We start from the raw sequence: 27,744 nt of genomic DNA on the forward strand, positions 1-27,744 counted from the left end.
TGACTCACTTGATCTTTCCCTCAATCTGGAGGGTTTTCAGTGTCGCATCTCCCACAGAGAAAAGGAAAATATATAAAACCATTTTCAACATGTCTGCAGCAGATACCATCCGACTTGGATGGATTGGTTTGGGCTCCATGGGCCTAGCCATGGCAACCAACCTACAAAAGCATCTCGTAGACAACTCACTTCCTTCCATAAGATACTGGAATCGGACGATATCACGTGGAGAGCCATTGAAGCAAATCGGCGGCATAACGTCTCAATCGCCAGAAGACCTCGTTGATAATTGCGACATAATCTTCATCTCCGTACGCACCGCATAAAACTACACCAGAACACACTCCATCTAACACCACATAGGTCAGCGACGACACCGCCCTCCAATCCCTCATCAACCAAATCTCCGCCGTCCCCTCCCTCCCCAACAAAATCATCATCGACACCACAACTGTCCACCCCTCCACCACCACCTCCATCACCACCCAGCTCTCCTCCTTATCAGCAATCTACCTCACCGCCCCCGTCTTCGGCTCCACGCCCGTCGCCCAAGCCGGCCAGCTGCTCATGGCCATCGCCGGCGCCCCCGACGCAATCTCTACCGTGGCCCCATTCCTGCAAGGCGTCCTCGCACGCGCCGTCATCCCCGTCGGCTCCGACCCATCTCAAGCCCTCCTCCTAAAAACGACAAGCAACTTCATCACCGCGGGTCTCATGTATCTCCTCTCGGAAGCGCACACGCTCGCCTCCGTCTCGGGCCTACCCGCTGATACGCTGCATACGCTTGTCTCCGAGAACTTTGGAACCTATGCGGCGGGCGTGTCGGAGCGGCTGATTTCGGGCGCGTATTGTCCCGCCGAGGGGGAGGCGCCGCGGTCGGGGCTAGAGTTGGGGATTAAGGATGTGGGGCATGGGGTTAGGGTGGCGAAGGAGAAGGGGCTGGAGTTGAGGGTGGGCGAGATGTATCTTGATGCGGCCGGGGAGGCGAAGGTGTGGGGGGATGAGAGGGGAAGGAGGATGGATAGTAGTTCTGTGTTTGGGGTTGTGAGGGCGAGGGCAGGGTTGGAGTTTGAGACGGATGTTGTTCGGAAGAGAGATGCGAAGGCGAAGGACAGTCATGTAGCAGCGAAGAGTTGATCATCTGAGTCAAATGCGAACTCTAGAGCGTCTGATTCTACCTTTGGGCTGTGGACAAGAAAGAACGCCCCTTTCTATCATTCTGATATTATGAACACTGTCTACAATTTACCCTCCTTTTCAGCAGCCTGTAGCTCTGCCTCTACTTCCGCAATAACGACCTTGCGCACACCTTCCCAGCCCTCAGAGCGCTTGACATGGCTGACTCTTCGAGGCAGATCCTCAAGACCCTTGAATTCAGCTGGCAACACCTTGGCCTGGAAGTACTCCTTCTGCTCCGGTAGCGCCAGCTCGACAGCGTTTGCGAACTTAGCCGGATGCGCAGTGGCAAGCGCAATGTGGTGTGTGGAAGGAGGTTTTGAGACCTCCGCCGAGCGAAGTGCTGCTGCAACACCAATGGCAGAATGTGGGTCCAGGACGTAGCTCTTCGATGCCTCTGCGCTGAAGATGTACTTGATCATGTCGATGGTCTCATCATCGCTAACACGGTATGAGGCGAAGTCTGCTTGCGCGGCCTTGAGGATCTGCGGGTCAACAGCAAAGCCACCCTTGGACTTGAGATCGTTCAACCACCCTCGGACGTGGTCGCCGGCTTGGCTTCGTCGCTGGCTGACCGCATCGGAGTTTGTGCTGTAGACTTCGTAGGCAAGGAACCAGAGTAAGCGCTCAAAGTTGGACGAGACGAGGATGTCCATGGCCGGGCTCAAGGTCTCCTTCACACCGCTCTCATGCGCCTTGGCGCCGTCCTCTGGCAGCCCGCCCTCGGCTTGCTTTCCGTGCACCGCATGCTTCTCGTATCTGCCAGACTCCCAGAATCGGTGTAGAATGTCGTTTGCGTTCGTCGCAATCACCAGCTTCTCCGCCGGGAGACCCATGCGCTTCGCAAAGAAGCCTGCAAGGATATCGCCGAAGTTGCCAGTCGGTACCACGAAGCGGACGGTGGACGCTGGGAGGAAGGAAGGTGACTTGATAAGGTTGAAGTACGAGTAGAAGAAGTAGGTGATCTGGGCGAGGATACGGGCCCAGTTGATGGAGTTTACGGCGGCAAGGCGGTGCGTCTTGTTGATCTCAGGGTCTGCGAAGAGAGCTTTGACGAAGTCCTGAAGAGCGTTAGCTGTGAATGTACAAGCAGAGGAGTGCTTTCCATACCTGGCAGTCGTCGAATGTGCCATCCACCGCTAAGTTGTGCACGTTGGCGTCTATGACCGTCGTCATCTGTGCCTCTTGAATCGGGCTGACTTTGCCATGTGGGAACATGATGAAGACTGACACATCCTTCTTTCCACGCAGACCATAGATGGCTGCAGAACCAGTGTCTCCACTCGTTGCGCCAACGACGGTCAGGTGCTCCCTGTTGCGTCCACTCTTGCCCTCGTTCTTGCGGACCAGGAAGTACTCGAACAGATTGCCCAAGAACTGCAGTGCGACATCTTTGAAAGCGAACGTAGGTCCGTGGAACAGCTCTAGCAGATGTATGTTCTTCTCCTTGTCGATCGTGACGGTTGGTGCAACGTCCTTCGTGCGGAATGTGGCATAGCTGCGACGGATGATATCCTTCAGGTCTGCGGGCGGTATCTCAGACGACGAGATGTAGAGGGAGAAGATTTCGTATGCGAGGTCCTCGAAGGACAGGTCTTTCCACGTCGACGCCCAATTATCGGGCAGTGTGGGAATCTCCTCTGGGATGAAAAGGCCGCCATCTGAGGCAAGACCCTTCAGCACGACTTCCTCGAAAGACAGCTATGACGCGTTAGACGTGGTGGTTGGTGGCTGGTTTCGCATGCTCACATCGTAGGATCCTCCCCGGGTGCTCAAGTAGCGCTGAGATGTGGTATGCGAAGACATGACGAAGAATTATTTTCTCACGGCCTGCGCAACAACAAAGGAAGAAGTAGCGGCAACTAATTGACCTGTCAGATAAGTGGAAAAGTAATGCGGTCCCCGTGGGGTGTTGATGTTGTATAGCAGCTCCGGGATCGCTGTGACTCAAGAAATTTCCAATGCCCTGCGCCCTGCGCCCTCGCCCTGTTAGACGTTTGCAATCAGCACATGGTAGCTCTAGGGCTGCAACAGGGAAAGTGAATTCAACATTAGTTTACAAGCATTCCGATCGCATAGACCCTTCAAGCCTCTGGTCTTGCGACGATACCCCGCGTGCGCAATCCATGCCCCGCCGCCCTGCTTGCTGTTCCTGTGCTCTGGCGGCATCGGCGCTCAGCCTCGGCTCTTACCGTTCTAGTTCGCAGAGCCGCAAGGACGAAGCTGGAGCGTGATGACTGGTTTCAGTATTGACAATTCATGACCTCTATTTGTGAGGCAGAAAACACTCGAATAAATGCTCTATTCAATCGAGCTTTACTGAATAGCAAAAACACAGTCATCGTGTCATCCTGCCATCCTGCTTGCTCCGTCGTCACGCTCCAACGATGCCATACGTACATGAGCTGCGTTTCACTCAACCCTCAACCTCCTGAATAGCTGAGACACCCACAACAGCAAAAAGAAAACATACGATGGTCACTACGAGGGTCGAACTCGCGACCTTGGCGTGTCAAGGCAGTATTTGCTATTAGCACCACGCTCTAACCAACTGAGCTAAGCGACCGTTCTTTGGTTTCTGATGTGAGATGGAGAGAGAGAAAATAGAATGGATTATATTCTCATAGACAATGTAAGGTCACAAGGCTATTGGAAGAGTTGGAAGGCTGACTGGAAGGCGGCTTAGTTGTGTTGCCAGAAGGGGTCAAAGATGAGATGGTGGGGTAAAATAGAAATTCTCGTATACCTTTCAGTCCTAGTCCCACCACCATTCTGTCATACTTCGGAGAGGAACCAAGTACAATCGAATCATCTTAGGGAAGCTGACGCTTAATGCACATACCTGACCACTTTAGATACTCGAGAGCCTTGCAGTTCCGATGCTTAAATGACTCCCATCCTCTTGATCCAATAAAAACTACATCGCCACAACCCAGTCGATTTCAAGATGATGGGTACAAACTCCTCATCCGTCTACGCAAAGTAACTATACCCTACAACTCCTTCCCAGTCTCTACCTCCATCGTCAAACACACACCAAGCACAACATGTGCCCCACAACTCGGCACTTTCGGAACTGTCAAACGACCTTTTGGTCGATAACGATCGCCTTTGCATATGCCGTGCGCAACCGCAGTGCAAGAACTGCTGCTCTCCATGTCAGTCGTGCAACCAGACTTCAAAGCCGCTGCGTCGCACCACATGCGGCAAATTTCGCGGCCAAGGACCGAGCACAGAACGGCCTGTTCGGTGGCACACGACTACGGTAGCAGATCTCTTCGCGTCGATCAGTGAAATTCCCAGGGTAGTGGAAATTCTCCGAAAGACGGTTTTGCGTCACGGTTGGACGTGCGTAGCGGGGGCGCGACTGACGCGTCATATGCGCTTCTCGGTCTGTATGGGTGAGGTGGCGGGCAGTGTCCAATCTATGGTAAACACGTTGGGAGAGTGGTGATAGGAGCGGGTGCGGTGTCACTGAAGTGGCGGTGTATGTCGATGTCGTGATGGAGGGTGTTGATGCTAGGCGGGTTTGAGCACCTATTGGCTTATGTGGGAGGGGTCTAATCAAACATCAGAGGTATAATGTTTGATTAGAGGGCCGTTGTAGGGTATGTTGTGTGACTAGTGACCGCGTTGTACTACATCAGGAGCTCAGCGAAACGGGGGACGCTTGTCCTGGGAGAGACTTTTTGAAACACTTGGTCATGGAGACTGCAGTTGCCGTAGGTCCATTCGAATTGAAGAGGGTTTCTTCGCAGCGCCGCTGATATATGATAGCACACTTCCTTGTACATGCATGGCTGTCGAGGTATACAACGAACCTTTGCAGACTATGCTAATTTTGGTGACGTTGTTGCATTGTGAATCCGAACAAGTGTTCCTTTCAATATGGCATAGTGCCGACAGCCTCTTCTTAGAAGGATTTGAACTGCTGAGAAATTGTCTCTCGTTTGACAGGCGATGTCCAGATTCTTGCAAGGAGGGTCAGCTAAACTTCGTACCCCGAGGCTGTATTGGCGTTGCTAATGCACTTCCTATTCATGTCGATCCCTAGTGTTCATGAGCGATACACGGTACTGGCAAGATTCGCGAGAAGTGAGGGCGCAAAAGGGTTCTCTTTCATTCTCCTATAGTCTCGCACGAAGATCCTTAATCGACGAGATTGAGCAACGCGCCAGGGCATAACCAAACAGGCCACGTACCGAAATAAAAATTACTGTTGCCATACTAATCGAAGAAAACGCAGGACACGACCAAGGGTCGAACCGGGTATAAGCTGTATCTGCCTCAAACGTGACTGACCACCAGCTCCACGCGCTAGATGCAAGAAAATCAGAAGCAAAAAGGGCAATGTGGTATAATGTACAAGTGTACAGTCGCGGTGCTTGTTGATAACTATATCTGGGATTGGAAATTCCGCTGGGGAAGAAATAGCAATCTAGGGGCATAAGAAATATCTTCGACGGTGGCATACCCACATGCCAAACACGATCGTTGAGTGAGGTGCTCTTACGTCGATAGAGTCGTGGACAGTGTGTATATAACCACACGGAAAGGGCGGCGGCTTTTCGTTTCGTCATTCGAAGAAGGGCGAACTGCGAAGTGCAGCATCGAGCCCACTCCACGCTATGGAGACCTAGCTACCTCCCAGGACAACATTGCCATGTCGCATACGCGGGCCAAGACTTGCTGTGAACCCTGCCGACTTTCGTGACTAATGAAGGACATTGCCACAGTGAGCTTGTTAAGGTCGCTGTCCTCGCTTGGATTCGTAACGGGTGGTAATTGATTCGGGAAGCCCGGTGTCCGACTGCCACAATGGCGCGCAATGGCTATGCTATAGATGGCATCGCGGACCTCCTGGACTTGTAAGACATTGCGCATGATGGAAAGAGCATAATCCGCAGCCCCATGAGGCGCCGAGTCAGAGCCGGAATACTGGACGAAGTCACCGAGATGAATCCAGAAGTCCACCTCCGCCTTCTTCTGCTCAGGTAAGTCGGGAGGGTAAGAAAACTGGCGCAGTGGATTGGGCGCCAGGTTCTGGTTGGTGAGAAGGCTCTCCAAAATGTCGAATCGCCCCCGCACCTCTCTGACGGATATGTCGTCGTTCTCGTTCGAATGCACTGATGCGTGCAGACCATTGGTACTAGGTGCTGGGTGTTTGCACGTGCTCAGCAAATGCCAAATTAGTCGAGCTTCTTGACTGAAAACCCCCGCCATATCAGAGGTTTGTGACTTGGCAGCTCTCATAGATTCGGTGAAGTAGGCGGCCTCCTCGTGTAGCGCGCGATCGGCAAATATCCGGTGAAGGGCATTGTCGTTTGTGGTGAACCAAGGAGTTTGCAGCATGATATCTAGGCCTGCGCAGTAGTCGTTGAAAAAAATTGTCCTGAATTCGTCGTCAACCTGGGGCGGTATGGGCGCCTGGCGAGGGGGCACCTCTGGTGGGCTGTGGTTGCATATGCCGAAGATGTCGGCCATGGTCAAGGGTTTGCCTGGCGAATTGTCAGTCTGTAACAAGGTGAGGGTTGATAGTGAAGACGCACCTTTGCTTGGTGGTAGCATTGGCGGTGGATGGGCATAAGCTGCACCTGGCGGGCCCCTCATAGCGGGATCCATGTGGTGTACGCCGTTGTAGTGTGGCTGGCCCTGGTGCATTGACTGTCCTTGTGGAGCAGCCAGCGCAGGGTCGATTGCGTTGAAGTTCTCTGGAGGGTGTGCACCGCTGGTCGCAGATGCGGCCGGTGCGTATCCTGCCGACGAGGCCGGTGCGTAGCCTTGTGGTACTGGGCTCTGACTGTATGTCGTAGACGCAGGCGCAGCAGGGGTGGCTGCTGGGGTTGACGAGTGAGGTGCGGGAGCAGAGTTGGGAGCGGGTTGTATTTGTGCTGGACCGGGCTGTTGCTTAAAGATTGGGTCGTAGCCAAGACACTCGCGCTTGCTCTTTTGGCAGTTTCTGCAGACGGGATGGGCTTCGTCACACTGTGAAGTGGTGTTGTTAGCGCATTTGTAAAGCGAGGCCAGGTTAGGGTAAATGTTCGCAGGTAAGTTTGGGGCTCGCTTCATGGCTCTCGGTTACGGCTCGACGGTTTGGGAGCAGCGCGCGCAACGCGTCGCGTCAGACAACCAATCGCCATTGACTCGCGCAAAGCGCATATCGAAGCTCACCACCGCTGATACTTTTCGAGTCGCGCCGACTCGAGATACGAAATGCGCTGAAAGGCTCCGGGCTGGACTCACCTTTATTCTTCGCTTGCGACACGTCAAACATCCAGTTTTTGTGCGACGCTTAATCTCCTTCTTGTGGCGACCGCCGGACAGAATTCGCTGGTCGCCGTGCTGTGGCGGGAGCTGGTATCGCATTGCAGCATTGAACTGCGCAGGACCCATGTTGCCCATCATCTGCTGGCCGGACGGCGCATGCGGATGCGCTGGGTGGCCATAGTACTGCGGGATTCCGTGGGGCGGGGGAGGCAGCGGCGAGCCCATGGACTGCTGCTGTTGCTGAGGTTGAGGCGGCGGCGGCTGCTGTCCGTCCATGGCACGTATCGGCGGCAGGTTGAGCGACGGCAGGTTGTTCGCCTGCTGCGGCGAGCCACGATAGGGCTCATTGCCTTGAGGGCCTTGGGGCGGCGGGTAGCTGTAGGTGGACTGCATTGAGGGCGACGGGTAAGAGTGCGGCGAGGGATAGGCGCCGGGCTGCTGTCTTGACTGCTGGACGTTGGGGTCGGCCATGCTGGAGTGCGAAAAGTGGGATGGGGCGGGCGAATATGGCGCAGGACTGATCTGGGTGGTAAAATCGTGTGACATGGGCTAGCAATATGAAGCCGCCCAAGCGCAGCGCTGGCTGGCAGTCGAGCTGGAGGTACTGTAGGTGCACGCAGCCGTCGCTCGCTAGAAGAAGCTTGAGGTATGGGACACGAGCTGGAGGGACGGGCGCCAGGTCTGAGGTAGGGATGTTGGCGAGCGGCCGAGGCGTGTGTTGGCGGCCAAATCGGGAAGCTAGTATGGCCAGGGGGGTGCCTCGGGGCTGCAAGACCTGCAAGACACTGCAGAGGAGCACTGCGTGGGATGAGTTAGCAACCTTGGAACGGCGCAGCGGTGCACGTCGTCGCTACACGCGGGCGGGCCATGGAAGCGAGCGAGCGGCGAGAGGCGAGAGGCGAGAGGCGTGGGAGCGCGACGCTTCAGCAGAGAGAAGACTGAAGAGTACCAGGCCAGAGCACCCCCGTCAAGAATGCGGGCCATGCGCCCATCCACCCACCCACGGCCGCGCTGGACGGCAGGGAGTGCGAGTCTGCGCTGCCTCTCCTAGCCGCGTTGAGCAGGTCATGAACGTGGCAGTGCGCGCGACAACAGTAACAGGAAAGGGTGCTTGGTGCTGGGAGATGCCGCCTACTCACATTGTGATCAATCACTAACTTTTGGCGTGCTTCGCTTGGGTAGGCCCCGGTGCTCGTCCCGTTTTCGCTTCGCGAGCGTCACTAATGTATCCTGCAAGGTTGCGGGAATGCTCTGGGTGTCGCTTGATCAGTGCAGCGTCGGCAAACAACGATATTCGCAGAAGACGCAGCCCGTCCAGGAAGAACGATAGGTCTGTGGATGGAAGGAAAATTAGCGCACCCGTGGACCACAGCCTGGCTTATTCCTCCGTCACGTCACGTGAGTTCGCCGTTCCAGCACCTCGCTGCTTGCACATCTATTATCCAGCCTGCGCACCCGTCGTCTGTTCTTCCTGCAATCAGCTTCCAAAGCAGCGTGCCTCTCCACACCCCTCGACCTGCCATTGGCACCCGCCGCTGGGCAAGTCCCTTTGCGGGCCCAGCTGTTATGCACTGCCGTCCGCCGTGGAGCTTTTGCCCTTCACGCTCCCGCGGCCCAGTGTTGGTCTTGCACCCATTGGGACGCTCTGGATACAGTACATGCAGCAAGGCGCGTCGGCTCTCGACGCGTTCTGCTAGGCGTGGGTGCACCAGCTTGCGTTCCCCAATCCCTTTCCGTCGCGGCCTGGCAGCTTTGATTAAGGCTGATTACCGCAGTTGCCTGCATCACCGAGCGGACGGCAATGCCCTCAGCCTGATTTCTCGCCGCCTCTGCGATTGTTCCTTTGGTCCTAGATCGAGCGTGACATGCCCTGTTGTGATCCACGTCGGCTCCAGAAGGGCGACTTGACAGCCCGTGTGCGCCGGCAACCCTGGGGCCTGAAGGCATGTGCACCCCAGCGGCCCGGCTTATGACTTCATCGCTGCTCGGCACCATTGGGCACAAGGGCATCATGGAACGTCCTGTACCTCATCAGCATAATCCGGGCCGCTTATCCCTTGCCCTCGCCATCGATGCGCATCGCCATATCAGGAGGCTGCTGACAAGGCGAGGTAAATGTTCGCTTGTGCAATGTCATTTCAACATCCCATTTAACCGCCAGCAACGAGAAATCAATAGCAGCCTCAAATCCCAGCCACCGCAACAGCGGTGCATGGGTGCAAGAGCCGCTCAGTCCCAACAACGGCGTTGCATTTGTTGGTCCTAGACTCAGCCTGAGCGCCGCCCACCACCCTGTATCACACAGGGCTATCAACGGATAAATCAACGCGCCCGGCCTCATGAGCCGTTGCCGGACGTGTGTCGAGTGCGACCACCTTTTGTAGGAGCACCATTAGGCAGAAGCCCGTGTCCACGGAAGAGCGGTGCCGCGACACTCGTAGCACATCTATGGTCTAAACAAGTGGTGCTGGCAGATTCAAGTCTGGATGGCGTAATGCTGCTGCAGACGACATTCCTCATCTCTGCCGCCTAGCTTCGATAAGCCCCAACAAATATTAATAATTGGAGATGCTCACGTCTTCAGGCTTCCTTGCATTACGACGAGATCGGAACATGAAATACTATACTATCTTTACACGCAAAATGCGTGGTCTGACGTGTTTGGCGGAATTACACGTCCAGGTGAACGTCCCACCACAGCTGTTAGGGTATGGCAGCACGAGCGGAGACCCTGAAATCAGGGCTGAGTTACCGGCGCACGTCGATCCAGTTCGTACTACAGTGAACATAACCAAATTGGTATGGGCTGTTTTCGGGCCTGTTGCTCGCCTGTTTCTCGCCTGGCGACCATCGATGTGAGGTTCGGATCATAGTTCTCGCTTATTGTACAGCACAAAGCGAAGACCAAGGATGCCCCAGCAAACAAACCGTATGGAAGCTCGTCGAACAATGTTAGAAGCGCCAACCGAGACACCGCGCATCCTGCCGCCCCCCGCTGAGCGACGCATGAGTCGGGTTGGTTGTGTTCGGCTCTACGGGAAATACTCGTCTCGCATGCATATTCGCATCCATTTCAGCCGTGCCCTTTGCGGCTTTGAAACTGGAGCACGTAATTTCTTTTTCCCAGACATATTTCTCGCGCTGCCCTACGGCAATTGTAACACAATCCGGAACGTGCGCAAGGAACAACCTCGCAGCTCGACATCATACACAGCACCTCTTATTGGCACATCGGTGTCGCGAGCTTCTTCGCGGATGGTGCCTCACGCTTAGGGCAAGATTACCGAACGCTAGGCGCCGGGGTCCACTTTTCGGTCGTCGCTCTTTATCCTCCCGAAAACCAATCGCACTTTACTGGCCTTGGCTGAGTGTTCGGGATTGTGAAAAAGACTCTACCATGTTGGCATGAATAGCGTCTTGGGAAATTTACGCTCACCAAAGCGCATCCTCCTGGAAGGAAGAGAGCCACCAATAATGATCAGTATTCCTATGTACCTTTCCTAGGCTGGACAGCCATTGGAACAGAGGATCGAGCAAGCGTCTAGCATAAGATCGAATTATGCTGTACTACGGTCACTTCACTGGTGAAGCACATGTACATGCACATGAAAGGGGTACATAATTGCCATCCGCATCGCAATGGTTCCGCCTCTCAGAGCATCCGCTTGTAGTACAACACACGAACTGACGGGTCCGGACATGAAACAGTTTTTGACGCATCAAAGCATTCTCTAAAGGCTGCTGACTATGCTCAGTACTTCAAACAGGTTGCTCATACACTCAGAATACGCTCTAGATGTGGGGTTTTTCCAACACAGCATCTAGCAATGCATGCATCTCCAGGACAACTACACTCAGCTCTTTGCTCCTCAATCGCGGCTTGACTTCTATCGACCGTCAGCCGCAAAATTCATGTCGTGCACGAGAGAAGAAACACGTCCTGGAACGTGGCGAGGGCAGTCGGTTTCCAAACCAAACACAACCCGTGCAGCCTTCTGTACGCCCACACCTTTCGCCTGCACTGCAACCCTAGGAGTAATGGGACAAAGCTCAAAGACGCCTTGTACCACGTACCAGGTAGCATGGACTGGGGCGATGGTGGGATGGAAAGCTCATGGTACCTTGGAGTATCGAAGAGCCGTGTTTGCTCGCGATCAGATCTGGATGTATGTGCGGGGCGTATCCAAACACGTAGGTTCTGGTGGAAACGATATTGGTATAGTGATCTAGAACTCACTCGTTCATCATAGCGCTACGTGTGTCACTGAAGGGTACCATGTCATCTTTTCTTTTTTTTTTTCACAAGATTATTTGCTTGTCGAGATGGTTTGTGGAGTCTCTGCCTTGTCCAGTGCCAACAGTATGTTCCTGATGCTACTCGCGGGTGCAGGGACCTTTGGGAAGTACTTACAGTGTTCTGTGTTGTGTATTTGGCTATTCAAATTAGTTGAAAGGAGGTGGAGTACAATAGAACAAAGAATGGTCGGAACGAGGAAGATGCAACACAATGGATAGACTCGGTGATACAGCACGGCAGCTCGACTAGAATCCACTAAATTGGGCAATGGGCAAGTCGCGTCGCAAAAGGCGGCTTTTATGCGCGTGTCGTTGTCACAATATTCTCGTTTAGACATTTGTATTTTTCATCACTGCGTTCGATGTGCAACTAACTTCAGTGCACACTTGGCTCGTAGTGCTATGTGGCTCAAGGAATGTCCGGAGATAAGTATTGGCTCAAGGGAGGGATGGGTGACATGCTGCGTAATATTGGAAAGAGTCATATTCATCGATTAATCAGTCACGACATGAATGTGGCTTGATTGAGGGATGACTGCTATGCTACAATATACGGTAATTGCTTTATGCTCAGTATTCGGTAGCTCAAAACATGATGATTTGGAGTAAATATAAGTATTGATGGAAGACCTTGATAATTTTCGCTGATTACAGGCCACATTGGCTCTTTATATTGTACACATGACGGCACTGGACATCGGTTTCATGTCACGATCTTGATCTCAGGACATTGCATATAACATCACTCACAAATTTCAAAGCAACAAAAGTTCCATGCTTTTTAAAAATCCATTTGTATTATCCCACCATGTATCTAAATCCTACCATCGTAAAACCCAATCGCTAACACGAGTCAAGCTAACAATGCGAGAGAAAAAACGGAGATCAAATCAAGCTAATCTCACCAACACATCCATCTAAGCGTACACAGTCCGCATGGTAGAAGGGTCCTGGCGCCGAGCAATCTTGCCATCTGAGCAAGTAGTCGCCGCCAGCGACGGCCTGGAAAATCGCCTTGCCGTGGTTGCATAGCGCGAACTGCTTGCCGTCGGGGCTGCAGATGACTGCGCCGTCGGGCGAGCACGCGGAGGCAGGCGCACCGGGGGCCTGGGATGGGGATGCTGGGGCCGAAGGAGGAGCGGCTCCAGATGCTGGAGGTGAGACTGGAGCCATGCCAGTGGGAGACGCGCCCTGGGGTGCAGTCACCGTGATAATGGTGCGGAGAGTAGACGTCTGCGCGCCGCTGGCTGCCGAGGGGGCGGGGGAGACTGAAGCGGCCGGGGCGCCCATGCTGCCTGAAGCCATTGAGTTGATCGGGGCGACAGGCGACGGGAAGACTGGGTTGGGCGGGGACGGGCGGGAGAAGGAATGCCTGGGTTGGCGGGCGCTGCGGGAGCGCTGCCACCAAGCGACGGGAGCACCACCAGGAGTGACTGGTTCCGCCGCAAAGAGGCATGTAAGGTCCCGTGCCGTTCTTGGTAACGTACTTGCCAGGGTTCTCGTACAGATAGTCGTAGTCCTCCTTGGTCGTACAAGGGGTCTTGCCAACACCACTCGATGTTGACGGCCATATCTGGGAGTGCGTCAAATGCAGTGTCATCCTTGGCTCCGCCAGAGATCTCGACAGCAGCACAGTTCATGTAGAACTCGCGGTTGCCGACCTTATTGGACCAGGTCCAGGCCATGGACATCTCGCCGTTGGGAAGCTCTGTAGGGATGGTGAAAGGCAGGGGAGGACGAACCGCCTTCGCGTCGGCGGGCGACCAGTTGCCACCACCGGGAGGCACGTCTGGGCAGCCACCCTCCCATGAGTGGATGACTTTCCATACGCTGTCCTTGGTAGGCGACTTGTCCTTGGTCACAGAGACCTGACAAGATCCGCCACTGTGAACGGCTGAACCGAGTAGGTTGATGCTCGTATCAGTACCGGCAACCCACATTATTAACCGTAGCACCAGTGGAGGGTGCGTTCTGGCATGGAAAGTCTGCGGCCTTGAGGGGATCCTGCTTAGGGAATGAGCCCGTGGGGCCGAATGGAACCGGGCTTGCCATGATAATGTGGGCATGAGCGGCGAGGGGTGCAATGGCCAGCATCGCACCGAGAATGGTGGTTGTAGAGAAGACCATATTGCGTAGACCAGCTGCGGAAATGATCGATGAGGTCGAAAGTATGTGTTGTGTGTGTGTGTGTGTGTGTGTGCGATCGATAGTAAGGTAGAAGTTGATTTGTAGCAAGTGTAAGCTATAGTAAACCTGTAAAGTGGGTAGTAGCTTGTTTGTGTTGCAAAGTGCTGTCGATGAGTTTGGTGAGAAGAACTGGCCGAGATTTCTTATAGCCGCAGGTCGCGAACGTTGTGGAGATAGAGCTCAATAGTGTTGTCGCAAAAGTCCACAATGACTATGTGCAAGAGGAACAGTGAAGTGAAGGTGAATGAGTGTCTGTCAACAATGGCAGTGTAGAATAGCGGCGAATGAGCGTGAGTCGAATCAAGAGCGCAAGCAGGAGTCATGAATGGCGAATACTATTGCCGTGACAATAATTGTGCGGCTGTGTGGGCAATGGCCTTTTCAAAGTTGTGACACGGCGAAACTGGTGATATTGCGACTGGAGGAGGGCCTATGACGCGGTATCTGGACCGTCGCAGGACCTCACAAAAGCAGTACGAGGAGGCCAGCTTTCTGCGGGGCATGACATGGCAGAGATGTTCAGTGAGCGCATGGCGTACTGCATATTGTGAGTCGCGACGCAAAGTGCCAAGTTGGAACAGCAGGTAGCCCCTCTGAAGCTATCCACAGTATTGTTTGACGTTGGAAGCCCCGGCAAGATCTTAATTATGTTTCCTTAGCCGGGATTTTACAGTACATGAGGTGAGTACAGCGCAAATTCAGTACGCGCGCTGTAATAAATCAGCACTCAGCGATGGTTCAATTTTTCATTTATGGTCTTCTGTATGCTTTCATTCAACTTAACTAGGTTCGTTTGGCTCCGCTCGCGTCCTCGAGGGCACATCCAGGTGACGCTGATGAATACCAGATTGCATGACATGATCCACACCGTGATCAACGATGTTATGTGACGATGCGAAGAGAGTGCGTGACAAACCATGTAGTGTTAATATCGAGTGTGATGCTGCCCTGCAGATGCCGTGAATGAAATAAGGTCGAACCAGCTGTTTTAAGAAGAGCTGCGAGTTCACAAGGTCCCAGGAGGTGAACAAAGAGACGTTGAGCGAGACTAGCGGGACTCGAGTATCTGAATAGCACAATGTCGCGCAAGACTGTGCGAGAGGGGAGGCAGTCGACGGCGGTATGGTGCTAGATTTTATCTAGAGAGCATATTGGGATATTCAATCCTCACACTCGTGCATAGCGCGGAGTTTGGCGCGTTGACAGCTAGATCGTGGGTAGCTTGATGACATGATGAAGCCGCCGTAATCGCAGTCATTGAGTGAATGGGCGCTCGGACCTCGGCGCTCGGACCTCGACGCCACAAATGCTGCGCCTCGGCTCTGAAGCTCCAAGCTCCCGAGCTCCTTCACCGCTGGGCACGACACAGCCACGAGACCCTGCAGTATCTCGCAGCGCGACAGCTAGCATGACTCCCGCGAACCACACCAGCCCACAGTGAGATGGCCTGCGCGGAAGCAGTATCGAATGCCGATAGAGCGCCATGACGTATTGGCCAATTTCCTCGCCCTCCATCTTTGCGGCCACCAAGCACACCAGACCCGAGCAGACGCGGGTTTCTCATGATGGACTCGAGGATGGCGGGCCGAATGCGCAGATTGAAGATCAGACGCGCACCCAGGGCGAGGCTGCTGTGAAGGAGGGGGACGACACTCTGTCACAGCAGCCACGTGCCTCGGATGCATTGACAGAAGATGACATACATGGCGAGATCATTGCTATCAGGGTCACGAGGAGCGGACACTTGTTCGCAACCCTGACCCGATCCACCCTGACGATATGGCAGACAAAGGCACGTCTATAGTCCTGCGCAATGGGCCGTTGCTGATGCGTTATGTAGCCTACCGTTGTTCTAGCTTCGGTCCTGCGGTCTGCGCAGTCATTGAAAAAATACGGACCCAATACAGACGTTCTCCTCCGCCCCGACTCCCAGATATTCGTAGTGCAGACTACTCTCGGTTTCTTGATTACGTATGGCCTCGCGACTGACCACTCCTCACGCGTATATCGGACCCAATTCACCGACACACACGGAGGGCACTCGAGGAAGAGCAGTACAATATCAGGCTTCAAGCAGCAGCGCCAGCACGACACCAATGCGGGACCAGGAGAGGGCAGTGGCTTGAGAGAACTCAGTCTTGGCTTCCGCATGGTCATACGTGTCGATGCCGGCATTGTGAGAGCTCTGGCACTGGACGATGAGCTTGTAGTAGCAACCGAGAAACCCGCCGCAGTGCAGTGCATTCGATGGGTGCCGGATTCTAGCGGACCTCAGACGAGTACCGAGCTCCTGAACAAGATGACATGGTTGGGCAAGAAAACTACCCTCGCCGATATCGTTCACGATAGGCCTATGAACTTGATGTGCTGGATAACAGGGGAAGGGCAAGCGTTTGCGGTTCAACGCGTGCGTCCAAGCGCTACCCAGGAAGGCACTACTTTGTTCCGTGGCTACGGCTTTCACACCCCAGAATCTGATGCCGAGCACGGTGTCAAGGCTGCAATCAATGCCAGGTTCTCGTTGCTGGCTGTGGGGTGCTCCAATGGCGATATATGTGTGTATACTGCTCGAGACTACACCGGCAACATACCACTGTCACACAGACTAAAGCCTAGCGTCACATCTCCTGGCAAAGTGACCACCCTGGTCTACTCACCAGATGGGTATTCCTTGTTCGCCGGCTACGAAAATGGCTGGGCGATGTGGAGCGTCTATGGCAAGCCTGGGGCGACTAGCTTTTCTGCGGACCGCACACTTTCGGAGACTAATGGCGAGGCATGGTTGCTGGGTGTTCATGATGCATTCTGGATAGGATCCGGTGCAGAATTGGTCATCTTGGGCAAGCATTCCAACCGTCTCTTCATCCTGGAGATGGCCCGCAGTGCCGTTACTGGCTGTTTCTCATCTGCCAACATCTCAAGATCGCTCATGCAGACAAGTACCGGCTTCATGATATATCGTGGTTACGACTTGCCAGATCTCACCACCATATCCGCAGACGTGTCACTATGGCATCATGTGCAGGTTCCACCTCATTACCTGGTGGATCAATGGCCCATTCGGTGTGCGGTCATTTCCAACGATGGTCGTTATGTTGCTGTCGCTGGAAAGAGAGGTCTCGCGCACTACAGCGTCACTAGTGGGCGCTGGAAAACATTTGACGATCCATTCATCGAGAACGAATTTACTGTCCGAGGCGGCATGTGCTGGTTCCAGCACGTCCTCCTCGCAGCGGTTGAGTCTCACGAGTCCCACGAGGTATGGCATTCTGCACATGTCATCTAACACAAGCTGACCCGCGATCTCTTCTAGATTCGAATATACTCGCGTGAAGCGGCGCTCGATAACAGTCATGTTATGCATGTCCAGAAACTACCCACCCCTATTGTCTTGATTGCACCCTCTGGAGAGGACTCGCTCCTTGTCTACACCTATGAAAATATCCTGTATCATTACATCATCAACGTTGCAGACTCTTCGGTCAAGTTGCTACAAGTGGGCCAGATCGCATTGCATGGTATTATTCGCGCGCCTCCCCGGGTGCGAGCGCTCAGCTGGATATTGCCCGAGGATCAGATTTGTAAGTTGGCCCACAAATTGACTACATTATCAGACTGACAATCTCTAGACCAAGGAGATCCATCTCAGGACGTGGCTGTTGCCACCGTCTTATTCCTCGTGGATGGCAAACTTGTATTACTGCAGCCAACAACAACGGAGGGCGGTGAACTCAAGTATGAGATGCGGATCATTGCCCAGAACGTGGAGACTTATGCGCTCATGCGCGACCACCCCGCATTCGCCTTGGACATGAGCACGGAAGCGTTGCCCGCTAGCCCCTCGGCAGGGCTGACGATGAATGGTGTGCATGGCCACGATCTACGAGATTCGCTGTGGTACTTTGATGGAATCGACATGCGAGTATGGATCGACATGCAAGATGTTCTAGCATCGGCGTCCGCCGAGTTGGGGAGAGAATTGCCCACTCCAGTCAAGATCCCAGTCGACTTCTACCCTCTGTCTGCTCTGATCAACAAAGCCATTGTGTTTGGCGTCGAATCCGAGCTCGTACAACGGCGCGATACAAGCTTCGCGTTCTTGCGCTTTGGCACCAGGGTATGTAGCGCAATCCAAACGAACGTGAATGGTCGCTGACATGCACGTAGACACACCTATTCCTCCCCGCACTGCTACGCCACCACTTGGCGCAGTATAATCATCCTGCAGCTTTGCACCTTAGCCACCATTACCAGCAACTGCAGTACTTCCCGCACGCTTTGGAGATCTTGTTACACGAGATACTTGACGATGAAGTTGACACACAGCCACCACCCGAGCAAGCATTACTACCAAGCGTGTTATCTTTCCTGAGCTCGTTTCCACAATACCTTGACATCGTCGTACAATGCACGCGAAAGACCGAGGTTCGGTCTTGGCGGACGCTGTTCTCGAATTTGCCTCCACCAGAGGAGCTTTTCGAAGAGTCACTACAAAAGGGTAATTTGAAGACAGCGGGTGGATATCTGCTCGTTCTCCATACCTTTGAGGAGTTAAGACCAACAGGAGACCAAGTGGTACGTCTACTCCAACGAGCCAAGGACGAGCAAGACTGGGAATTGTGCAAAGAACTTGCACGATTCCTCATGGCACTCGATGAGACAGGTGTGACGCTAAAGAGCACACTTGAATTGGTCGAGCTCAGGAGCCCTTCAATGGACCAAACACAGGAACAGACGCATTTTTCTTTCGATACCACGCGGCTCAATATTCCCACAAGGGGTCGCAGTAACGGACATCGGGTAGACGTAAGCCCTGGTTTGGGCAATGCGGTCATGTCTCCCGAGCGAACGTCTAGGGACAGTGGAAGCGTAAGCCCCGGAGGGAGCGCCGCGAGTCCTGTCGCTGCTAACCAGCAAGGAGTGAACGACTACTTTGGTACGGCATCAAATGGGGTGCGATAGTGGTTCATTGCTACCGTGCTTAGTGCGGTGAAGCCGTTCGAGTAACACAGACCGCTGCACACAAGCCTGGAGATCATCGCTTGGGGATTATCACTTCGTTTACCCGCCCGAAAATACGGTAAGGCGACGTTCTCGAAGACTTCCTGCCTGGGTGTAGTAGCCTACGAGGACCCACAAGGCTGCTGACACGAAGCCGTCTCGACTATGGTAGATCGATGATTGGGGGATTTCACAGCCACAATCTCGTAGTGTTGGGGTGAAGTGGCAGGCCCGCAACCGCATTACTGGTGTGTACACACACAGCTAGCGATCAATCTAGTGCAGTAATGCAAGGGCCCGGCAAGTTGGGCGTGCCATTCGTGCAGCGAACGGAACCATACAAGAGCTGACATGCACCGCTTTTTCAGGGCGCACAGACCATAATAAGCACGGCTAATTGGCTCAAGCACACATTGGAAGTGATGGATCGAATGTCGTGGGACCTTGCGTGGCGGTGAGCTTCGCTTGAACTTTCTCCAGGCCTTGTCCGCCGTGGTCAGCATTGCACTCGTGTGACGAAGTCTGCGACGGGCAACAGTTTCGAGATATGACGTTGCGGAGAATGGCAAAGGGCTTTCTTGTCTGCCTTGGTTGCAGTTGAACCGGCGTCGTTACAATTTGTAGTTGACCCAGCATCGCGATCAGCATCTGTCCCTAGCAATTTTCCTGCACCTGTCAGCACAAAGTTCCACAGAGTTTCCAGTGCACATTACCCCGTGGTGTCGCTACGTACTTGACGCTCAAAGCGCGGGAATCACAGCCGATTCGTTAGCTCAGCAATGCCTCCCCGGCCCGCATGTGGTTCGGCAGCTATCGCAACACTGCCACACATCAACTTCACCGTCTTGCATTCCGTAACAGATGCGCAGCCATCAACTGGTGCTGCATGACGCACAAGTTTCCATCACCGAATGTCTAGTGTGCGGTCAACCCTTGATGTTTGTGGTTTAGCCGCATGAGCGCAACATCGCTATCTTGCGCAGTACATGGAGTGAATACATATAATACCTGGCGGCCCACCTCAGCCCTATGACTATCGATCGATCCTCAGCTTACTGACCCAAGTCCTTAACTCAATCGAGGAATGATCAACACACCTTGACAGCCTCGTATACTGCGTTGCTATCGACTTAGCACTGTGTTGGAGTTCAATTTCAATTATGACTGCCCCTGCCGAATCGCGCATGCCCCTCGCTTTCGACTCGTACTTGGGCCTCGGTTCCTCCTACAATTCACCCGCGTCAACCGCTGCATTTGATCCGGATTTCTCTTGGGACCCAATGCCGCCACACCAGGAAAGCGATGGTAAGATAAGGTCCTTTCATGTTGAAGTACGATTGGGAGTTTTGCGCGGCATGCGCAATCCCTCATTGGAACACGGGCGCATCTTGTGATGCGGCTGAATGCTTGCGAAGGATTCTCGTACCCTCGCATTTTACGCCCTGTTTCCCACTTCTGCTGTTCTCAAGGAATTTTATCATGATCAAAGTGCATGCAGAGGCTAATTGGCCCCTAGTAGCGCAAACTCAGCGGAGGTCGTCGAAACTCCCATCAGTAACTGCCAGTGAAGAGCCCCAAGACGATGGAGGCCTCATCTTCATCACAGGCGCGTCACCCGCAGATTTCAAGACGAAGACGAACATGAACATCGTACGCAAGAAAGCCATGGACTCATTCTTGAAAGGTGACGGAAAGTCGAGCAGCAAGTCAAAGAGCTCGGCAGGTAGATCGAGATTCAGCAGCGTGGACTCCGAATCCAGAGGCTCAAATAAGTCCAAGTTGAGTGTTGTGAGTCTGGAACCTGTCACCGAATCCTCGGCTATCCCTACGACCATATCCCACGGTGCCGAGAGCGTTGTGCACACGAGGGCGAGCTCTCCAAGCAGATCATCTGTTACACCTAGTAGTCACGACCAAGACACTTCCGGTCCAGAGGGTGCGGTAGTAAGGAAACAGCAGTCCGGTAGCTTTGTTCTTCCTGCCGTTCCTATCTTCCTTCGTTGTGAGAAAGGAGTCCCGATTCCATACGATGCTTACATGCCCCAACCATTCCAGTCGATCGGCAAGTCTCTGGATCCTTTCCGCACGATGTTTCAGGCCAGTCACCCGGGTGTTTCTGTCGAGGAGTTGAAGTTCCATTGCAGCAGGTACTTTGGAACAAGAGCGCTTGGAAAGTACTGGATTCCCACCGCACTCAGCTACCCTCATACATTCCTGGGCACTCTGTGTCTGGCGACAGCTTACCACGACGTCATACATGAACTAGAACTCGAGAGCGTGCAGACAATTGCACTACGCCAAGAAGTCATACATCTAGTCGGCCGGAATATGCTAGATCCTGAGACCAGGGTGTCTGATCACAACATCATGGCAATCATTCAGCTCATCATCAGCGAAGTGATCGGAAGAGAAGAGTCAGGATTGACTTGGCATGAGAACGGTATCGAGGGTATGATCTGTCAGCGTGGTGGGCTTGAAAAGCTTGGTGTGAACGGACGTCTCGCATCAGCAATATCGTGGGTGTCTCTAGCAGCCTCTGTCCTACGAGAAGAACGACCAAGAGCTATGTATGCCGACTATTGCGCTGCCAACTCGACAAGACAATACCGACCTACGGCTACCTTGCCGGAATCTCCAATTTACTGCCCACGAGCTGTGTGGAAAACTATTCCCAAATCAACGAAGTGTACGCCGAAAGCACAAGAGCTTCTGGGAGATATTCGAACGATGATCGATTCCATGCTCAATGAAAGGAGGTCAACTCGTCGCAATTCACAAACTTTGATGGACTTGTACAAGAAGATCACAAGTCCGAGCGAATACCCTCCAGTCTCTGAGATCCGCAAATCAAGGCTCCTGACTTGCCACGACTACAAGTACGAGGCAATCCGCATAACCTCCATCATCCAAGCTACAGCCATCATGCGCAGGAAACCACTCTCTGAAGTCCTCTCAGAAGCCGCAGATCTGCCAACGCCAGCAGTATTCTATAACACCTCCGGCACAGCTCCATTGAATGAACCTCTCGTCTCGCCACACGATACAGGGGCAAGGCACTCGACGTCGCCAACAATATTATCCTACGACACTAATCCTACAATGCCGCAGTCATACTTTTCACCCACCGATCCTCGCTCGTCAATGTCCTCTATCAACCCATCGCGTCCATCGGTCTCCTCAGCAACCAGCGCACCGCGACCCTCCGTATCCTCAACGCACTCTACATCTTCGGATCATATCTACTTCCCGGCGCCCCCAGCACCAGCGCCAAGTAACACCACAACCCTTCTGAAAGACCTCCGCGCTACAATCGAAAATTCAAACATATCCGCATGCTGGGGCGACATGGCCGGCGTCCTGCTCTGGATCGGACTCGTCGTCGGCGCCGCCAGCAAGAAGAGCGAAAGCAAGATACACAGGAAGTACTTCTCTGCCCTGACGATGCGTGCTGGCGTTATGCTATGCTTTGAGCACCCGGAGTCGATCCACAGCACCATGGTGAAAATGTGCGAGGTCGTCGAGGCACTTGGTGCAGGCAAGCAGAGAAAGGACGAAGGCGCGGGGAAGAGGAGGAGGGTATGAGGAAAGTTTTGGATCGTGTTTGTTACCCGCTTCGTGGGGCGCTCCGGTGTAGACTTGTAAAAGCTGTGCTGGAGTGGCGATTTTTCAGAAACATCTGAAGGTCGGTTTTTGATACTGGGGGTTTCCATGTGCAGCTTGGTTGATATACACTCTGCATGGTTTGGTGGCTACTCGTACTCTCACTGCATGGGCTTTGCTTTGGCGATGTTGATCTTGCGTTGTGTTCGCTGATACCCCTCGTTCCCGCGTGTCAGTGGCTCCTCTAGTATACGACAGTCGAATCTACATTCTTCTCTCTACGCACAGTCTCCAACGAGCTGTGTTATATCAGCACACTCCACCGCAAGTAAAGGATGGTGAAGGGCGATCAAGCAAGCACTCAAGACAAGGAATCAAAGCTGTCGTGACTTCATTCATTACAAGGTATATGTCCTCTCCATCATGCCATCATGGCCCGTGACACACGAGTGCATGAAGCACCTCGCATGCCAATCACCTATCCCTGGCTGATGCTCTTAACCGTGCCATCATCATCGACATGAATATTGACCCTATCCGGCTTAAAGTCCATCGTCTTCATGCTGTCCGGCTTCAGAATGCGGTGCTCCTTGGGGAGATCGGTCTTTGCGAAAGTCTGCCCATATCTGTTAGCCACCAATCTCCTGGAGTGCTTGGAAGAGTATGCGAAAACGTACGGTCTCGTTGTGCTGCTCGCCAATCTTCTTGCCCGCGAGCTTGCTCAGCCAGTCGCCGCCTGCGGAGCTGCCTTCGTTGGACATGAGGCCGGGGACTACGAGGGGCATGTTAAGTGCGTGTGAGGTTGTTGTGAAGAGTCGTGCAAGTCGAAGAATTGTGGAGATTGTGGTTCTGTGGGCTGAGAGAGTAGTCTGGGTTGAGGGAGATGCGTGCAGTACTTATGCGCCGGGGCTAGTGGGTTCCTTGAATGTCGCTGGGCTGTAAAGGCTGCTACGTTACTGACGCGGTGGGAGGTGTGACGTCAACCGCTTGTAGCCGTTTGGGAAGGTGGGGTGAGTGTGGGGTTGGGTCGTGGACCCTGATGTTTGAGGTCCCGGCGGGCATGATTAGGTTGGCTGCTTGAGCTGCGAAGATGGACGAGTGGTGGCGAGTTGATTGATTGTTGTTACATGTGGAGTGGAGCAAACACTCAAAGGAACGGGTGCATCAAGAAAGCAAACTGATATACAAAGTCCACCACAACCCACATATACCTCTATCTTCTCTTCGTGACTTCAATCCAGCCCTGTATATACTGGCAGTTCCAACTTGCTCTTGCTCTCAGGCATCATTCCGCCTACCCACTGCACCACCTTGTCGATCTTAAGACTCGACAAGAACCACAAGACGTTGTTCGTAATCTTGATTCCCAGTTCAGAACTTGGATAGAAATTTGTCGTCACTTCCTCAGGCATTTTTCGATACAGCTTCAGAAATGGCTGTATCAACTCGCTGTATGCTTGCAGTGCAGCTTCGACGTCTTCTCCATGTTTTGCTAATTCTCCCGCCAGGATGTACGACCCGATGAGCGAAAGTGTTGTGCCCATTCCCGTAAAGGCAGTTGGGCAATACCCTGCGTCGCCAAGGAGCACGACACGGCCGGCGTGTAGCTGGGGCATGTGGATCTGGGCAAGTTCGTGCGCGTAGAAGTCATCGGTTGTCTTCATGCCCTCTACAAACTGTTTGCATTCCCAGCCTACATCATGGAAGATCTCGGCCCAGGCCTCTTTCTGCTGGTCCAGCGACAGCTTGTGCACCGTCTTCATCCGCTCGTGACGTTCCTTGTCCTTCATGATGAAGAAGTAGACTTGGGTCTTCGATCGGTCTCCGTTCCGTGTCATGATCATTCGACTCCCCGATGCGAAGAAGATGCGGGCGTCATTATCGCCAAATTGCATGCGCGGAATCTCGAAGTATGCCGCGTGGGTTCCAATGCTCCTGAAGCCTGCTGTACTGGCATCATTACCGAAAGCCATGCGTCTGGTCCGCGAATTTTGACCGTCTGCTGCAACAACGAGATCGTAAGTTGCTCTTTGTCCGTCCGAGAATGTCACGGTAGCGCCGTTGCTGGACTGCTCAAGGTGGGTGATGGTCGTGTCGAATGTGTATGTCAAGCCGCCCGCATTCCCAACCTTGTCCTCGATGGACCTTCGCTCCGCAACACTTGCATCGTAGAAGACCTTGACCATGTCTCCACGCATAATCTCATATTCGTTTGTCAAGTTCATACCCTGTTTTGAAGAGTCATTGACGCCGAATTGTACCAGCGACTTGCCGTTCTTATCGACAAGTCTCATACCGGTCTCGTGAACGCAGCTTTCTTTGAGGGCACCCAGTATACCCATACTTCTAGCGACACGAATTCCTTCAGCCTTGAGATCAAGCTGCTGGCCACCAGTACGCAGCTGAGGGAAGCGTTCGATGACAGTGATCTTGTGGTTTGGGTTGGTCTTTTCAAGAAGATGAGCAAGGGCTGGACCCGCACAGCCTGCTCCTATGATAAGAATGTTGAGGGACATGGTCGTGTTGAGGTTTTTGTCGTTCGATGCCAGTAACGCAGATGTCTTGTTAAGAGACGTAATTACTGAAAGAATTGATGGATTGAATATATGAGCATGTTCACGACTGTGCAAAACTCCTACCTTATATGTCGTGGGTATAGAAAACGTCTTGCATGTATAAGTCCGACTGTGAAGTCGGGGATAGTGCTGCTCGACCGACATGTCCGCACCAGATCTCACGTAGCGTTCTACAAGAAGCACAGCCAGCCCGGTTTTAGCGAACACAGCATCCACTGGTATTGCCAGTTATACTGCTGCCTGGCAGAAGGATAACGCCTGTCCAGAACAGAGCGTGATATGTCCACATACGATCATCGTCTGTATGGCTGCAATATTGGTTCAAAGAATCTTTCATGTGATTGTGAGTAAGAATGGGCACCTGGGTGGTCTGACAAGCTGTGAAATTGAACAGTGCTGGTGACAAGACGCCATCGGGATGTTGGTGGAGTGGGCCGGAGTACGCCAAGCATCTCAGAGCTCCATCGCTTCCCAGGCTCGCAGCATCACCAACCTCACCACCGGCCATCTCTCGCGCACAGCATCAGACATCGCCTTACCCCGCACAACTGTCCACCCCAATTGCCGCACTGGCCTAGGAATTCAGATCTGAAATCTCAAATCCCGTACCCAGCTCAACTTGTCGCAAAATGGCCATACTAGGCACAGTTCTGAACACAGTCGGCGCGTTGTTCCTGACACATGCGTACGTCCTGACTCTCATGATCCAGAGATTGCGCCGGTATGAAAACCTGCTTACATTTTTGTAGCGTCTACTCCGCCCACGAACACACATCCGCCTTCTCCGCGACCCCACTCCCCACCGACATCACCCTCGAGCTCCTTCTGTCCATCTTTCTCCTCTCCACCGGCATTGTAATATCCGCACAACCGCTTCGGCCCATCCAAAATGCGAAATGGGCCGGCCAGATATCACGAGAAGGCCAGCGTCCCGAGGGCCAGTACACGCGGGAAGGCGAGGCAATACTGAGTGAGGGAGACCCATATGCGTTTTTGGGACTTGATGGAGGGTTTGGAGAAGGCAAGACGAGCGGGAAGGGAGAGGGTAGGAGAGGGTTTTGGGACGTCAAGTCGAAGAGGAAGGAGTACGAGGAGTGGGTCAGGAGCGGGAGCAAGCAGTAGATGATATAAGAGTCACACATCAGTTGGGCATGGGGAGGTATTGACGCGAACTCACTCAAGGCTCGCATCAAGCCATGTATAAAATATTTCAAGAAAGAGCCGAGAGTCCATAACTTCATTGTGGCTATTACAAAAGCACACTTTTCGCATGCCGTACCGTACATGCCATACCATGCCCAAAACCCAAACGCCTCGCTATACCGCGCCAAACAACCCCAAGAATCCAAAACAAAAATCAGCCAGCTCCCCAAACACCATCAGAAGTCCTGCCCAATTTCCAATCTCCTCACGCATCCCCCACCATCCTCTCCGCCTTCCCACCCCCACACGACCAACACTCCCTCTGCACCTCTACCACCCTGCCCACAGCCTCAACATCCTTACTCCTCCTCCTCATCCCGGCCTCATCCCCATTGACATCAATCCCACTAACCCACCAGACACTCGCCGCCACAATATTCATCACCACCTCAACCTCCGCGGCATCCCTCGGGGCATACACCAACACGAATTCCTTAGGCACGAAGCGCCTACACCACCCCCCTCTAGCCAACGGATGTCTCTCGCCCCACCCATTTTCGAGCACGAGTTTGGCATCCGCGGGGTGCAGGGTCAAGTGCATTGATCCGTCGGACGGGTGTGCGTGACATATCTCGCCGCCGCACGTGCGCGTAATCGGCACCGAAGCAAACAGTCCCGAGCTGTTCTTCTCAAAGCAGGATGTTCGCTCGACGAGCTTGTTGCGTGGGTCTGCTGCCAACGCGCTCAGGCGCTCGACAAGCTGCGTGTACACTGCCGCAGGACTTTCCTGTGTTTTCTGACGCTGCGGCGCGATGCCGCGGACCTGCGGGCGTGGGCCTTTGCGTGTTGGAAGAGCAGTGCTGGTGAAGTATCCGGTCTGAGGACGGAAGTGTGCGGGGATGGGCATGGGGCGGAGCGGGTCGCGCAGGCAGACGAGCGAGAGGAGTTTGATTTTGAGATAGCCGAGGGGAGTTGCTGGTGTGCCGCCGGGGCCCAGGGAGAGGAATGCTTTATAGTCGTTGTGGATGTAGAGGGCGAGGAGGGGTGGGAGGAGTAAAGTAAGAGCGGTGGTGAGGAGGTGCATTGTCTGCTCGGACATGATTGCGGTGGTGGTGTGGTATGGGATTGGTAGGTTGAGGTTGAGGTTGAGTGTGAGGTTGGGGATGTTGGTGTTGTTGATCATGGCTTCATGTACGTGGAAGGAGCAAGTCGAACACCTTCAGTAAGAGAAGTAAAAGTAAAGCAGAGTCTTAATCTCCCACTTAACCCGTGTCACAAAACTCTCCGCCACACTAACCCCTCACTTCAGCAATCGCCGGCCTCTTCGAAATCCCATACTCGCAAGTGATGACCACACTGACAAACTAAAGGAGATAGCCACGACCCTTTCTCGAGTTAAAACCATGAGAATTGGGAAGCACAGGACCGCGACCCTCGCTTCGCTCTACATGCCTCCCGAAGGGGCCGACCTTATAAGCCGGTGCTGGGACTTTAGCGC

At 53.6% G+C, this 27,744-nt stretch overlaps 14 protein-coding genes and 1 non-coding gene across 15 annotated transcripts; 6 read left to right on the top strand and 9 right to left on the bottom strand.

The window, feature by feature from the left end:
• Positions 1-89: 89 nt before the first annotated feature.
• On the top strand, positions 90-1,137 carry SNOG_06885 (hypothetical protein; the record flags this gene model as incomplete). Its single annotated transcript, XM_001797194.1, has 2 exons — positions 90-311; positions 364-1,137. The coding sequence occupies 2 exons, from the start codon at positions 90-92 to the stop codon at positions 1,135-1,137; spliced, it is 996 nt and encodes a 331-aa protein (XP_001797246.1).
• On the bottom strand, positions 1,134-2,982 carry SNOG_06886 (hypothetical protein; the record flags this gene model as incomplete). The annotated part of the gene is made up of 3 exons (XM_001797195.1): positions 1,134-2,251; positions 2,292-2,877; positions 2,926-2,982. 3 exons carry the CDS (start codon positions 2,980-2,982, stop codon positions 1,239-1,241), a joined length of 1,656 nt encoding a protein of 551 aa, XP_001797247.1. The 3' UTR covers positions 1,134-1,238.
• A 669-nt stretch (positions 2,983-3,651) lies between these two features.
• On the bottom strand, positions 3,652-3,742 carry SNOG_16628. The gene is given in 2 exon segments: positions 3,652-3,687; positions 3,705-3,742. It is a non-coding gene; the product is annotated as a tRNA-Ile (tRNA).
• A 2,060-nt stretch (positions 3,743-5,802) lies between these two features.
• Positions 5,803-7,914, bottom strand: SNOG_06887 (hypothetical protein; the record flags this gene model as incomplete). Its single annotated transcript, XM_001797196.1, has 2 exons — positions 5,803-7,161; positions 7,420-7,914. The coding sequence occupies 2 exons, from the start codon at positions 7,912-7,914 to the stop codon at positions 5,803-5,805; spliced, it is 1,854 nt and encodes a 617-aa protein (XP_001797248.1).
• A 1,128-nt stretch (positions 7,915-9,042) lies between these two features.
• SNOG_06888 (hypothetical protein) lies at positions 9,043-9,453 on the bottom strand (the record flags this gene model as incomplete). Its single annotated transcript, XM_001797197.1, has 1 exon — positions 9,043-9,453. One exon carries the CDS (start codon positions 9,451-9,453, stop codon positions 9,043-9,045), a length of 411 nt encoding a protein of 136 aa, XP_001797249.1.
• Positions 9,454-10,086: 633 nt separating this feature from the next.
• Positions 10,087-10,442, top strand: SNOG_06889 (hypothetical protein; the record flags this gene model as incomplete). The annotated part of the gene is made up of 2 exons (XM_001797198.1): positions 10,087-10,242; positions 10,335-10,442. The coding sequence occupies 2 exons, from the start codon at positions 10,087-10,089 to the stop codon at positions 10,440-10,442; spliced, it is 264 nt and encodes an 87-aa protein (XP_001797250.1).
• A 2,182-nt stretch (positions 10,443-12,624) lies between these two features.
• SNOG_06890 (hypothetical protein) lies at positions 12,625-13,866 on the bottom strand (the record flags this gene model as incomplete). The annotated part of the gene is made up of 3 exons (XM_001797199.1): positions 12,625-13,172; positions 13,289-13,623; positions 13,667-13,866. 3 exons carry the CDS (start codon positions 13,864-13,866, stop codon positions 12,625-12,627), a joined length of 1,083 nt encoding a protein of 360 aa, XP_001797251.1.
• A 267-nt stretch (positions 13,867-14,133) lies between these two features.
• Positions 14,134-14,477, top strand: SNOG_06891 (hypothetical protein; the record flags this gene model as incomplete). Its single annotated transcript, XM_001797200.1, has 2 exons — positions 14,134-14,166; positions 14,385-14,477. The coding sequence occupies 2 exons, from the start codon at positions 14,134-14,136 to the stop codon at positions 14,475-14,477; spliced, it is 126 nt and encodes a 41-aa protein (XP_001797252.1).
• A 497-nt stretch (positions 14,478-14,974) lies between these two features.
• On the bottom strand, positions 14,975-15,158 carry SNOG_06892 (hypothetical protein; the record flags this gene model as incomplete). The annotated part of the gene is made up of 2 exons (XM_001797201.1): positions 14,975-15,054; positions 15,098-15,158. The coding sequence occupies 2 exons, from the start codon at positions 15,156-15,158 to the stop codon at positions 14,975-14,977; spliced, it is 141 nt and encodes a 46-aa protein (XP_001797253.1).
• Positions 15,159-15,409: 251 nt separating this feature from the next.
• On the top strand, positions 15,410-19,588 carry SNOG_06893 (hypothetical protein; the record flags this gene model as incomplete). Its single annotated transcript, XM_001797202.1, has 5 exons — positions 15,410-15,718; positions 15,806-17,185; positions 17,297-17,507; positions 17,556-18,043; positions 18,190-19,588. 5 exons carry the CDS (start codon positions 15,410-15,412, stop codon positions 18,886-18,888), a joined length of 3,087 nt encoding a protein of 1,028 aa, XP_001797254.1. The 3' UTR covers positions 18,889-19,588.
• A 499-nt stretch (positions 19,589-20,087) lies between these two features.
• On the top strand, positions 20,088-22,509 carry SNOG_06894 (hypothetical protein; the record flags this gene model as incomplete). The annotated part of the gene is made up of 4 exons (XM_001797203.1): positions 20,088-20,232; positions 20,483-20,715; positions 20,887-21,412; positions 22,187-22,509. The coding sequence occupies 4 exons, from the start codon at positions 20,088-20,090 to the stop codon at positions 22,507-22,509; spliced, it is 1,227 nt and encodes a 408-aa protein (XP_001797255.1).
• Positions 22,510-23,005: 496 nt separating this feature from the next.
• SNOG_06895 (hypothetical protein) lies at positions 23,006-23,356 on the bottom strand (the record flags this gene model as incomplete). The annotated part of the gene is made up of 2 exons (XM_001797204.1): positions 23,205-23,356; positions 23,006-23,143 (listed from the first exon to the last, which is right to left on the bottom strand). Exons 1-2 carry the CDS (start codon positions 23,310-23,312, stop codon positions 23,006-23,008), a joined length of 246 nt encoding a protein of 81 aa, XP_001797256.1. The 5' UTR covers positions 23,313-23,356.
• A 403-nt stretch (positions 23,357-23,759) lies between these two features.
• Positions 23,760-25,043, bottom strand: SNOG_06896 (hypothetical protein; the record flags this gene model as incomplete). Its single annotated transcript, XM_001797205.1, has 1 exon — positions 23,760-25,043. The coding sequence occupies one exon, from the start codon at positions 25,041-25,043 to the stop codon at positions 23,760-23,762; it is 1,284 nt and encodes a 427-aa protein (XP_001797257.1).
• Positions 25,044-25,732: 689 nt separating this feature from the next.
• SNOG_06897 (hypothetical protein) lies at positions 25,733-26,225 on the top strand (the record flags this gene model as incomplete). Its single annotated transcript, XM_001797206.1, has 2 exons — positions 25,733-25,824; positions 25,853-26,225. 2 exons carry the CDS (start codon positions 25,733-25,735, stop codon positions 26,223-26,225), a joined length of 465 nt encoding a protein of 154 aa, XP_001797258.1.
• Positions 26,226-26,511: 286 nt separating this feature from the next.
• Positions 26,512-27,429, bottom strand: SNOG_06898 (hypothetical protein; the record flags this gene model as incomplete). The annotated part of the gene is made up of 1 exon (XM_001797207.1): positions 26,512-27,429. The coding sequence occupies one exon, from the start codon at positions 27,427-27,429 to the stop codon at positions 26,512-26,514; it is 918 nt and encodes a 305-aa protein (XP_001797259.1).
• Positions 27,430-27,744: the final 315 nt, after the last annotated feature.

Source organism: Parastagonospora nodorum, assembly GCF_000146915.1.
Source record: "Parastagonospora nodorum SN15 chromosome Unknown scaffold_10, whole genome shotgun sequence".
Lineage (NCBI taxonomy): Eukaryota > Fungi > Ascomycota > Dothideomycetes > Pleosporales > Phaeosphaeriaceae > Parastagonospora > Parastagonospora nodorum.